We start from the raw sequence: 11,991 nt of genomic DNA, 5'->3' as shown, positions 1-11,991 counted from the left end.
GCGCGGGGCGGGGCGGGGCGGGGAGGCGGCGGCCGCCATGGCGCAGCAGCGGGTGCTGCCGCAGAGCAAGGAGACCCTGCTGCAGTCCTACAACAAGCGCCTCAAGGACGATGTCAAGTCCATCATGGACAACTTCACCGAGATCATCAAAACTGCCAAGGTGGGCCTGGGCCGCAGCTGAGCCCCGAGGGGAGGGGGCCGCGCCCGCGGGAGCACCCGGGCTCCTGAGGGGAGAGGGGCGGGTTTTCCCCGGGGGCGGCTCTGGGGAGGGCTGGGGGTCCCCGAGGGGAGGGTTGGGGGTCCCTGAGGGGAGAGCAAGGGCCCTGAGGGGAGAGGGGTGGATTTTTCCTGGGGGCGGCTCTGGGGAGGGTTGGGGGTCCCCGAGGGGAGGGTTGGGGGTCCCTGAGGGGAGAGCAAGGGCCCTGAGGGGAGAGGGGTGGGTTTTTCCTGGGGGCGGCTCTGGGGAGGGTTGGGGGTCCTTGAGGGGAGAGGGGCGGTTTTCCCCAAGGGGAAAACAGCGAGGGGCGGTTCTGGGGAGAGCTGGGGGTCCCTGAGGGGAGAGCTGGGGGTCCCTGCGGCGTGAGCTGGGGGTCCCTGAGGGGAGAGCAAGGGCCCTGAGGGGAGAGGGGGCGGCGGGGGGACCTTTGTCCCATTCCCCCGAGGGCAGCCCTGAGGGAAGAGGGGGTTGGTTCTCCCTGGCTGCTGCTGGCGTCCCTGCCTCTGCCCTGCGGGCAGCCAAGCGACGTTGCTGAACGGGGAAGAAATGCAGAAGCAAGCGGGGAGGGTAGCAAAGATGACACGTGAGAGTAGAGTCCAGAGGCTGCCCCAGGGATTCCAAGTGTGGACTGAACTGAAATGAGATGCCTTATAACGTAGTAATCGCGTATCAGGATTTTAGTATATAAAGGTGGATACATAACGCTTTTTTCCTTTAGATTGAGGATGAAACTCAAGTGTCTCGAGCAACCCAGGGTGAACAAGATAACTATGAGATGCATGTCAGAGCCGCAAACATTGTGAGTACCATCTGCTGCTCAAATCAGTGGGCAGCACATCCTTCAGGTACTGTTGGGTTCATTATTGCATCTAGGGCAGCCTTTATAACTTTTACGAGGACTGCTGCTAGAAGAGTGACCTGATATTTGGGGTGGCTGTTGGGTGAGTTCCTTCCCTGGGGGAAAGCTGGGTAGCTTGGCTTGTCAGCTACAGGCTTCTGCCAGAATCCTCACACAATGTGGGAGTTTGTACTTCATTCAAGACTTGGGCTGAAGGAGCTGCTTGGGAAATCTTGTTTTAGAATTGGAGCAAAGCACTGTTTTGATATGCTGCGTGCTATGTGACTTTTCTCCCTGCTACGAGGTCCGAGCTGGTGAGTCCCTGATGAAGCTTGTGTCTGACCTGAAGCAGTTCTTGATCCTCAATGATTTCCCCTCCGTGAACGAAGCTATCAACCAGCGCAACCAGCAGCTGAGAAGCTTGCAGGAGGAATGTGACAAGAAGTTGATTGCACTACGGGATGAGATCTCCATTGACCTGTACGAGCTAGAAGAAGAATATTACTCTTCCAGGTACAAATAGGGCAGTGGACTTCTGCCTTATGACTCCAGCCCTTTTGGGGTAGTTAGTCCAGACAAACAAGTAGTCCTTACAGTATAGGTCTTGAGAATGTTCCCAACGAGGTTTCACTCCTGTTTTTAATTAGGTCAAACTCTTTTTCTGCGACTAAAGCAACTGCCTTTTCCTTGTAGATATCCTACAGGGTATAAATGTCACGGTGAAGGAGGCATTCACAACATCCAACTCTAGGCGCCTGCTTTACTTGGCTAGATTTGTCAGATAATTTGCTGAGACATCTTTTGTAATCATTGTAAAAGTAGATGAATTTCCTTGGGGGTACAGGCTTCTGTCTGAGTATCCCTCTGAAGGAGCTTCTGTCTCTCTCCCTAGAGATGGAGCTTGCTGAGCCGGGTCCTGATGTTAGATGAGGTCACCACGTCTTTGTGGTGAGTCCTTTCACAAGTGACCTGGTTACACAGTGTGCCTTTGCCCTTGTAGTCCTCTGCCCCCGGCTGCCTGGAGTCCTGTTGGGGTGAACATTTGAAATGAGCAAAAAAGACTTGCTCAATTTTGTTGAATTATGAAGTATTATGATAGGATTTTCTGTGGAAGGCTTATTACTGATTTGTTTGTGGGCTTTTTAATGTTTTAGAAAGACTTTTAGAGAACAGGCTTTAGAGAATTCAGACACTTTATTTTTTTATTTTATTTTCTGTCATGCACTCCAGCACTTCTAGTTGATGATGCAGTAAACAAAAGCAGGAGAAAACAAATGAGAACCTGATCATTTTGGGTGCACTGTCCAAGCTAAGTGAAGTCAGTGCAATAATGCCATGACTTCCAAACAAAAAAAATTAACTTTTGAAAATCTTATTTAGAATTTTAATGACCAGGTTTTCTATTTTTGCCTTTCCCTTCTTTCTAAAAACGCTGAATGCCTATAACCCCAGCTAAATCAGCTATAACCCTAATTGCTTGGTATCTTTGGAAGTTAGGCCATTATTTATGGGTAATATACATATTTTAAGAGTAAAAAGGGTACTGATATGACGTAGCTTAGGAACAGTTACGACATTGGAATAAAACTAGAGGTAGAAGTTTGGAGCTGTTTTTCAAACTGTACTCATTTTTTTGGGGAAAGTGGCAAGAGATCCTAGAAATATCTCAAAAATGAAGAGTGATGGTCACAAACCCAAGCACCCATCCAGGTCCTGATAGGTCAGGGGTGCATCCAGTCCACAGGCTGCATAGAGCATAGCAATGAGCTGTATCCAGAGTGGTGTGGTGTGGGATGATAGTGCCTCACGTGTGCCAGACGTGCTCCTCTCACGCTGTCACCAAGCTGCCACCACTGTGTGTCGGCAGCTTTAACTTCTGGACTGAGGGTTCTGACTGTGCTGGCATGGTCTGTTCACCTGCCTGGCACCAGATGCCGTGCAAAGCAACCCCTCGTAACAGAACCAACATCTAAGCACAAATGTTGGCATACACCAAACGGATTTGCCTTCGTGCTCTTTCTTACAAGAGCAGCAATGAGGTGAGGAAACTTGGCGACTCTACAGAGCTACGATCCCTCCGCTGAAGCCTCATATCATGTAGCACTTAGTCGTTGGCTTTTATAGCACTTATTCCCTTCCTGTGCTCTTTCCTGTCTTTTTCTGCACCAAAGAAATTATGTGTGTGCGTGTGTATATGTAGAACCAGTGATTTATTCAAAGTCCTTTTATAATTAGAGTACTAAGATATTTTTAATGAAACCTTACTGTTTTATGTGGGGGGAAAAAGGTTTTTGTTACGTCACATGGTCGTAATATGTCATAATAGCACAGAGTGATAATCGTGCTTAAATGGCTGTAAATGCAATAGCCGGTTTGCCCACAAACAGGCATTCTGTGCTGTCCTGTGAGCCCAGCTAGGGTTGCCTCTGCACCATTACTTTCTCATGGGTCTTACAAATCCACAGGATTTGTAAAGAGGTGTGCGGTCCCGTGAGGCCAGGACATGGGTTCCGTACAGCCATCCTGCCAAACTGCTCCCCCACGCTCCAGTTTCCCCAAAGGTCGCTGGTTTATTTTAGGTCGTCCCTCCAGGGAGAGCTGTAGAAAAGCGAGCTCCCTGCAGCAGCACACCTCCAGGTGTGCCAAGCTGAGAGCGGCCCCTTGCTGTGTAGCTTGTTTGGTCCCTGTGCGCTGCTCCCGACGGCTGTGAAAAGCCAGTGGCAGGGAGCGTCTCCTGCCCGGCAGTCCTCACTGCCATTGCACTAAAGGAGCTTAGGAGTCAGCCCCTTGCCTGCAGCGAGTAACTAATAGGATGCGCATTGGGTGTAGGGTTGGGTTTCGTTGCTAAACTTTTTACATGGCGTTTTGATGAGGAGACCTGAAAGCAGGTCCTTGAAACTAAAGACAAATAGGTTTGTTCTGGAGGAATCTTTGCTTTCAGTCTGTGTTAAGTAGCTTCCTAGAGCTGTTCCTCTGCGCACAGGCCTGACTGCCTGCCCCAGGGGCAGTAGTGAAGTCCCTTCCCCAAACTGAGAAACCCTCAGTCAAATGACAGAGTAGCAGGCTGGCCGGTGCTGTTGTGGGCTGTGCAGTAGCTGCTCTTTCACCCCGACTTTTGAGGAATGTTACGTGCAAGGCGAAGCTTAGACTTTTGGAACTGCCTGAGAGAAGCAGTTATGCTTCTGACGCAGCTAAAACTTTGTTAGTAACTCCCCTGGGCAAGATGTGGTGGATGCTGTGGCCAGGTTTTCCTTGCAAACCATGGCCTGAGGTCTAAGACTGACAGAAAGGGAGTCGTAGTTCTGGTTCAGTCCTGAAGGTCTTTACTAATTGAATCCAGCTTCGCTGTGTGTTGGGGACTGTAGGGAAGGGTGATCTTCCAAGGGATTTTACAAAGGCCCCAGATGTAAAACCTGTGTCCACTGCCTTCTCACATCTACTGCAAAACCAGCCAGGTGATGCTGCCAGAAAAGAGCTCGGAAGTAGATGCTTGCAACTGGTGCTCTGTGTGCTTATTCCCCAAAGCGGTAACTCCAAGTCCAGCTTGCCTTCTCTCATCCTAAACCCCAAACTTGCATTTATGTTCCACTGCTCCCTCCTCTGAGATCACAGGAGCTGTCTTGAGTGTGGGGTTAGGTCTCAACATGTTTCATGTTTGTGCAATTTGAAGTGTCTCGTATTTCTACATCTAAAATATTTCCCTAAGCATCTATTAAGTCCATACATTAAAAATGTAAATAAAGCTGCAACAACAAAACCACTTGACCCATTGGGTTTGTTTTACTCTGAACGCAAGCTGCTTTCCGCTCCAGCACTCACTTTGTCTTGGGTGTCTCTTATGTGTGCAGCTCTTTCCTCTCTTTGGAATTTGTTTTGGTTTTGTTCCAGTTTCTTCCATCATTTTTCTTTTTTAGTTTTGGCCCTTCCACATTGCATTTTCCTCGGAGCACAGGCAAGAATTAGCCAGTCGTTTAAAAACATTACTTTCCCCCACTGCTGGTTCATCCAGCTCTATCTATAGTCTGCACTGTTAGCTGCTGTTAGAAGAACTGTTAGCTCAGGTTCGGCTGAAAATGGTAGGAGCCGTCAGAACTTTATAGTCAGGCTGGGGAGCTTCAATAGAAGACACGGACCTTCTGTGGAGCGCTTTTTTGAAAGGGCAAGGGTGCAAATAGGTTTCTTCTTTATCATGACAGGGACAGGCCCTAAAACAATTGTGCTAGCTTTTGTGCTGAATGTAAATTTAGAGCAGGATTTATATTTTTTTTTTCTTTCCCTCATGTAGGTTGTGATCTAATTCCAAGTAAAATAATTTTGGATGAGGTCCTTGTCTCACTCAGGTCAGTAGCAGAGCTCCCATATTTGGGGTGCCAGGACTTCAGCCCAGATCTTTTCAGGGATTTGGAGCATCTGGATTAGAACCAAGCCTCTGTTGCAGTTGGTAGCAACAGTTCTGTCCCTGAAATTCCCCTGATCCTCACCAGGCCCATGAGGTTCAAGACCAGCCCTTAAGGAGTGTCTTAGGGAAGGCCAGTGTCACGAGACTTGTGATGAATTTGTGAATGCGGACCATACAGCCGTGAACGTTTTTTTGCCATTTTCTTAATGCTTTGCTTCTGTCTTGCTCCCCCCACCCCTTCCCTCTCTCCCCTCCTCTCTTATTGCACCCGCTCTCTCTCCTTACTGGGGTTGTTTGTTCTGGAAAGCTACAGTCTGTGTGACAGCAATGATCTTCCACTGTGCGAAGCCTACTGGAGACAAGACTTTGCCACGCTGTCCCCCGAAAGCCTCTCCATGCCTCTGACAGCTGCCGCGGCAGAGCAGAGCGTTGCTACCTCCCAGAGCTCAACCCCATCGCACCCTCACGTCAACGGGCACGGGGCAGGCCCCGCGGAGCACTCCTGAAGAGGATCCTCTGCTGCTGACCGTGTTCCTCCCAGCGGCACTGCACTGCTGGAAGTCTTCCACCTGCTGTACTGAGCAAGCGTCTCCCGCTGTCAGGAGAACGCGCTGCAGCTGTATTCGCAGGTTTCTGCTCACTGGATAGCCACAGCGCTTTCTCCACCCCCGGGACGTTGCCATGAGTGTTCCTCTCCCTTAAGAGATAGCGATAAGTAAATACAGAGTTGATTGTTCTAACAAGTTAGAGTTAGGTTTGCTTTTACGTGATGGTTACATGTAGAGTTCATTAGAAATCGAGTTTGTTTCCATGTGTACACGCTGGAGTGTTGGGAGTTGAATTTGTTTGGGATAAACTTGAGCCAAATGTGGGGGCAGGGAGCAGTTTGGGGTTTTTACCCTGCTTCCCAAGGCTCTTGGCATTCTGGCTGCTTTAAAGCTCTCTCAGGATGGCATCTGACAACCTCCATGCTACTTAACTAGAGTAAGAATCTTGTGGGTTTTGTTTTTTTTTTTTAACACAGCAGTCTTCACTGTCAGAGTGCTTCACAAACTTGAACTTTTTGCTCGCGGTCGGTTGGGAGGAGGCTCTCGGGGACCCTTACCGACAAGCAGTATTCTGCCTTCTGAAAAGGGCAAACCGAGGAATCGGGCCGAGGTATGGATGGTACCACTTGCTCACGGCCGCAGATAGAAGCAGCAATGCGCTTTAGTTGGTCCGATTCCTTTTTCAGTGTTTACACAGAAACTTTCTGTTAACATAGCCTGAGCTAACATGAAGCCAGCACTTATGTTGGCCAATAGTTTTGTCTAATTAAAAACAACTTTTGAGTTGGCTGGGGTGTATGCAGCAGTGAGGGATGCTCGGTTATTCTTGCAGTTTCCTTCCCAAGCGGCACGTTTGGTGCTTCGTCTGCAGCTGTTCAGCAGCCCGGCACCTCTTCTGCCCTTTCTCTTTGCGGTTGTTCTGCGTTGACTCGAGCCCTGTGGCTGGAAGGGGGGTGTAGTTGAACTGGAATACGGTCGGGACAGCCCGGTGACTGAAGCTGAGCTTCCCCTGCGTTCTGCCGTAACGTCACATCACTTAGGATGTGAATGTTGGTGTATGTCTTGTTTTGGTGTTCTTCCATTCCATTTATTTTTGTAATCGGGTGGTTTAATAAAACTAACTCTTTTGTATAATTTCTAAAGCGTGTGTTTTCAGCCACGAGGCTCTGCGAAAATCATAGAATCATAGAATCATCTAGGTTGGAAAAGACCTTTAAGATCATCCAGTCCAACCATTAACCTACACTACCAAGCCCACTCTAGACTAATCAAGGGTAGACCAGACTAAACCATATCCCGAAGTGCCACATCTACCCGTTTTTTGAACGCCTCCAGGGATGGTGACTCCACCACCTCTCTGGGTGGTGGACGCCACCAAATACGACGCCGCTAAGCGCGAGCGCGCGCTAGGACGAGCGTTCACCCCCGTTTCGGAGCGGGCCCCGCTCCTTCCAGCCGGTGCTGCGGCGGGGCTGCCGTCCCACCCGTGCCCGAAGCCATCGCGATGCTGAGGCCCGTCAGAGCGGCCAGGGCCCGGTGCGGCGGGCGCTCGGCCGCCACAGACCGAACCGCTTACGGGTCCGCCTCCTCCGCCCCCGCCGTGGCAAGTAAGGGGCCTCCGGATCGGGGCAAACCGCAGGACAGCGTGCGGCTGCCTGCGGGGACGGGGGGGCGGCGGCCGCTCCGTCCGGCTGGGGCTCGCCGGGGCCCTCGGCCCTCGCTGGCCGGGGCCGAGCCCCGGGGCCGGCTCCCGGGGCCGCCCGCCCGCCCGCCCCGCGGCCATCGCGCTGCCGTCACTTCCTGCGCGGCGCGCTGAGGTCACTTCCTGGCGGGGACGCCGCGGTGCTCCCGGCGCTCTGAGGAAGCGGCGGCGCGGCCGGGGCTGCGGGAGCCGGGCCCGGGCTGAGGGAGCCGGGCCCGCCGAGGTGCGGGCCACCCCGGGCCGGTAATGGCCAGCCTGGCCGCCCAGGACTCCTACCTGCAGGGCTTGGCGAGGAAGGTCTGCGTGCAGCACGCCCCAGAGTCGCGGAAAAGGAAATTTGGTAACGGAGCTGCAGCGCTGCGGCTTCTGTCCCTCCCGGCCGGTCGGTGGGAGTTTGGGCTTGCCTCCTCGGGGCGCTTGGCGCGGGGGAGTTGCGCTGTGCCGGTTTTTTAAGAAAAAAATAATCCCTGCTGTAACACGGGGCTCCTCAGCGCTTCTGCACACGTGGTGATCGGATGTGGGAGAACTGGGATTTTAGTGAAGTCTGCAAGCGTGTTTGGGCTGTCTGAATAAATCCTAGAATGTGTAATTTTTGAAGATTGAGATCTGCCATTGCACTGCCAGGACTTTAGTCTTCGGTAATAACAGAATGGCATGAAGTGGGAATGTAGTGTTGTCCTGTTTTGTGTAAGTTGTCTTTGCCTTCTAGTGTCAAAGCCAGGCCAGTCCGAGGATGCTGGCAGACAGCTCAAGAAAAAAAAGAGAAAGAAAGCCAGGAAGCAAGCTGAGAAGACAAACGCTCCTTCAGTCAAACAGGTGGCCACCAACAAACCCACTCCAGGACAGAAAGCAGCCCCTCAAGCCAGCAAATCATCTCCACAGGGTGTTACACGGAGCAGAAATGAGAGTTTGGTTGCAGGTAGGAATACCAGCGTTGCCGTGGTCTGGTTAAAGTTTACTTTAACTGGTTAAAGTTTACTTTAAGCTGAGGTGGCTGCTTTTCAGTCACTCATGCAATATAGTTTGGAAAGCCTTTAAGAAGTTCAGCTGAATTGAAAACATCTCTTATTCTGTGTGCCCCAAAAGCTTATGCAGATGTACGTAAATTTGTAACATCACCACTGGGTGGCTCTCTGGAAACAGGAGCATTTAGTCTGAATCGCAGACTTTTTATGTGTCTGGGTAACTTCTGGGAATTAGTGCATGGATGCAATCTCTGTCATGGCAGGCCAGCTTTCCATTATGAATCTGAAAAGCCTGATCACAACGAATAGATGTTCTCAGCGTCTTTGTTTCCACTAGCTTGGTGCTTGTCTTCAATGATAACATGGATAGAAAAGGTGGAATTCTAAAGAAACCAATGAAATAGAAACTCTTGGTTTCTTTACATTTTCTGTTCTAGTCACAGCATCTAAAGAGTTAGAATCATAGAATCATTTCGGTTGGAAAAGACCTTTAAGATCATCCAGTCCAACCGTTAACCTAACACTGCCAAGTCCACCACTAAAACAGTTAAGAGTAGAGGATTAATTGATTTCATGTTTCCTGTCTTGGTGGCTGGATTATTTTTTAATGAAAGTAAAACTAGAATAGAATCACTAAGTTTGGAAAGGACCTCTAAGATCATCAGTCCAACCGTCAACCCAAAACCACCATGCCTACTAAACCATGCCCCAAAGTGCCATGTCAACACGTTTTTTGAACACAAAAAGTTCTCAGAGCTTTTCCTGTAGCCATAGAAAGTTCTTCTGTGTGGCTAGTGCTGTCTTTTAAGTATTTTTATTTTCTTCCTCTCATTTTCAGGGAGCAAAAGTGAACTGGGTTCCCCTTCTTTTTCTGCAATGAATCTCCTGCGTCAGAGACTACACGAGAAGATTAAAAAAGCTTCTGGACAAGTATGAGAACTCTTAATATGTATCGATAAGTGTGTTTATGCAATATAAATTCTCCCTGGCCTCCCAGGGGATGTGGGGACAAGACTACGATCTTACAAGGTTCAGGGTTTGAGCGAATTCCATCTCCTAAGGAAGCGTCTGTAGGTTTTGCTGGGAGACCCGTGTGTTTTCTGTGGCCTGGAAAAACACGTGAGAAAAGGTAGGGCCTGGCTTGGAGGAGAGCATGCTTCTGGTGATTTTTAGGAAAAAGAAAAGCATGAAGAGCCTGAAAGGGAGCATAGCTACAGGGTGTTGAGAGAGAGTAAAGGTTTGAAATGCCTTTACTGTGTTTAGTATCTCTAAAAGCTGAGCCTATGGCTTCTTGTCACAAGTAGTGCATTTCTTAGGGGAAGTTTGAAATCAGGAACTTGAGGACTTCCCACTTTTAATTCTGCTTTATCCCTTTAAGGCTCCTGATTCATGTCCACCCTTCTTCTTAGGATGATCCCAAAGAATTACCCCCTGCAGTCCTGGAGAAGAGGCAGCGAAGGAAGTATGAGAGAGAGAGAAAGAAGCGCCGAAGAAAGGAGCTGAAGATGAAGGCAAAAATGGAGAAGAAAGAAACTGAGGAGGTACCGGTAGAGCCAGAAAGCAAAAAGGAGGAGACCACAGCTGAGGTTGTCTTTAACAGGGTTGAAGTCCATGAAGAGAATGAGTTGAGCAAGATCCAGAAGAAGAAAGAGAAGAGGAAAGCAGTGAAAGGCAATATCACTCCTCTGACAGGCAAAAACTACAAGCAGCTGCTGAGCAGGCTGGAGACCAGGAAGAATAAGCTGGAGGAACTCAAGGATAAGGACCAGAAGAGAGCTCAGGAGCTAGAGAAGAAGATGAAATGGACAAATGTTCTCTATAAGGCAGAAGGCGTGAAGATTCGTGACGACGAGGAGCGTCTGAAAGAAGCTCTGAAGCGTAAGGAGAAGCGTAAAGCGCAACGCCAAAGGCAGTGGGAGAAGCGGACAGAAAAAGTGGTAGAAAAGATGCAACAGCGGCAGGAGAAGCGTCGCAAGAACATTCAGAAGAAGAAGAAGGATAGGATAGAGAAGAAGAAAGCCAGGGCCCGGAAGAAAGGCCGCGTTCTGCCAGAGGATTTGAAAAAAGCTGGCGTGAAGTGAGAGCGGGGCAGGCGGCCCTCGCGGCCCGGGGTGGGAGTTTGGCCCGGGGGGCGTGATGAACTCTTACGGAGCCAGCCGTCCGTCTGTCCGTCCGAGGCGGCTGTGCTACCGCTCTCCTGGAGGAGGAAACCAGCCCACGGGGCAGCCACAGCCGTGGCTTCCCAAGTTTGTAACAAAGCCTGTTGTGTGTTTGTTAATTAAACGTCCTGTCCCAAAGAAACACCTTCCGACTGATTTATTATAATCATTAGTAGTGTTTTTCCTAACGGGAAAATGGCAGGTGCTGTTATTTCCTCTGGACAGCCGTAGGGTGCGGGACGCGGCTCTCGAAGCCTTCATGACGGTGGTCGTCATCGAGGCGACTGAGCCCCCGTCCCGGAAAGCCTCCCGGGGGGCGGAGTCCCCTCAGGGGGCGGGGCGCACTTAGGCCCCGCCCCCGCGCTGCCATGGCAACGGGGAGCGCCGCCCCCTCCGTTGCTATGGCGGCGGGCGCGCGCTGAGGTGAGGGGCTGGCGGCGGCGGGGCCGCCTGGGCTGCCCTGAGGGGACGGGCGGGCACCGACGCTGCTGCCCCCCGACGCTGCTGCCCTGAGGGGACGGGCGGGCCGTGGGGCTCTGCCCCCCGACGCTGCTGCCCTGAGGGGACGGGTGGGCCCCGACACTGCTGCCCCGAGGGGATGGATGGGCCGTGGGGCTCTGCCCCCCCGACACTGCTGCCCTGAGGGTACGGGTGGGCCCCGATGCTGCTGCCCCGAGGGGACGGGTGGGCCGCGGGGCGCTGCCCCCCGACGCTGCTGCCCCCCGACGCTGCTGCCCCGAGGGGACGGGCGGGCTGCGGGGCTCTGCCCCCCGACGCTGCTGCCCTGAGGGGACGGGTGGGCCGCGGGGCGCTGCCCCCCGACGCTGCTGCCCTGAGGGTACGGGCGGGCCCCGACGCTGCTGCCCCCTGACGCTGTTGCCCTGAGGGTACGGGTGGGCCCCGACGCTGCTGCCCCGAGGGGACGGGCGGGCCGCGGGGCGCTGTCCCCCGACGCTGCTGCCCTGAGGGGACGGGCGGGCCGTGGGGCTCTGCCCCCCGACGCTGCTGCCCTGAGGGGACGGGTGGGCCCCGACACTGCTGCCCCGAGGGGATGGGTGGGCCGTGGGGCTCTGCCCCCCCGACACTGCTGCCCTGAGGGTATGGGTGGGCCCCGATGCTGCTGCCCCGAGGGGACGGGTGGGCCGCGGGGCTCTGCCCCCCGA

General features: G+C 52.3%; 2 protein-coding genes across 3 annotated transcripts; both read left to right on the top strand.

Moving 5' to 3' along the window:
• The first annotated feature begins 5 nt into the window (after positions 1–5).
• MED22 (mediator complex subunit 22) lies at positions 6–7,162 on the top strand. Of its 2 annotated transcripts, none has more exons than XM_075715951.1 (4): positions 6–160; positions 936–1,016; positions 1,360–1,568; positions 5,762–7,162. In XM_075715951.1, exons 1-4 carry the CDS (start codon positions 38–40, stop codon positions 5,958–5,960), a joined length of 612 nt encoding a protein of 203 aa, XP_075572066.1. In that variant the 5' UTR covers positions 6–37; the 3' UTR covers positions 5,961–7,162. The 2 variants fall into 2 exon arrangements, with proteins under 2 accessions (XP_075572066.1, XP_075572064.1); XM_075715949.1 differs by having other exon boundaries at positions 29–160; positions 5,768–7,162.
• Positions 7,163–7,928: 766 nt separating this feature from the next.
• SURF6 (surfeit 6) lies at positions 7,929–10,775 on the top strand. The gene is made up of 4 exons (XM_075716579.1): positions 7,929–8,044; positions 8,414–8,623; positions 9,508–9,599; positions 10,079–10,775. The coding sequence occupies exons 1-4, from the start codon at positions 7,951–7,953 to the stop codon at positions 10,748–10,750; spliced, it is 1,068 nt and encodes a 355-aa protein (XP_075572694.1). The 5' UTR covers positions 7,929–7,950; the 3' UTR covers positions 10,751–10,775.
• Positions 10,776–11,991: the final 1,216 nt, after the last annotated feature.

Source organism: Pelecanus crispus, chromosome 9 (assembly GCF_030463565.1).
Source record: "Pelecanus crispus isolate bPelCri1 chromosome 9, bPelCri1.pri, whole genome shotgun sequence".
NCBI classification, from domain to species: Eukaryota; Metazoa; Chordata; class Aves; order Pelecaniformes; family Pelecanidae; genus Pelecanus; species Pelecanus crispus.
This window is presented reverse-complemented; position numbering and strand designations above follow the sequence as displayed.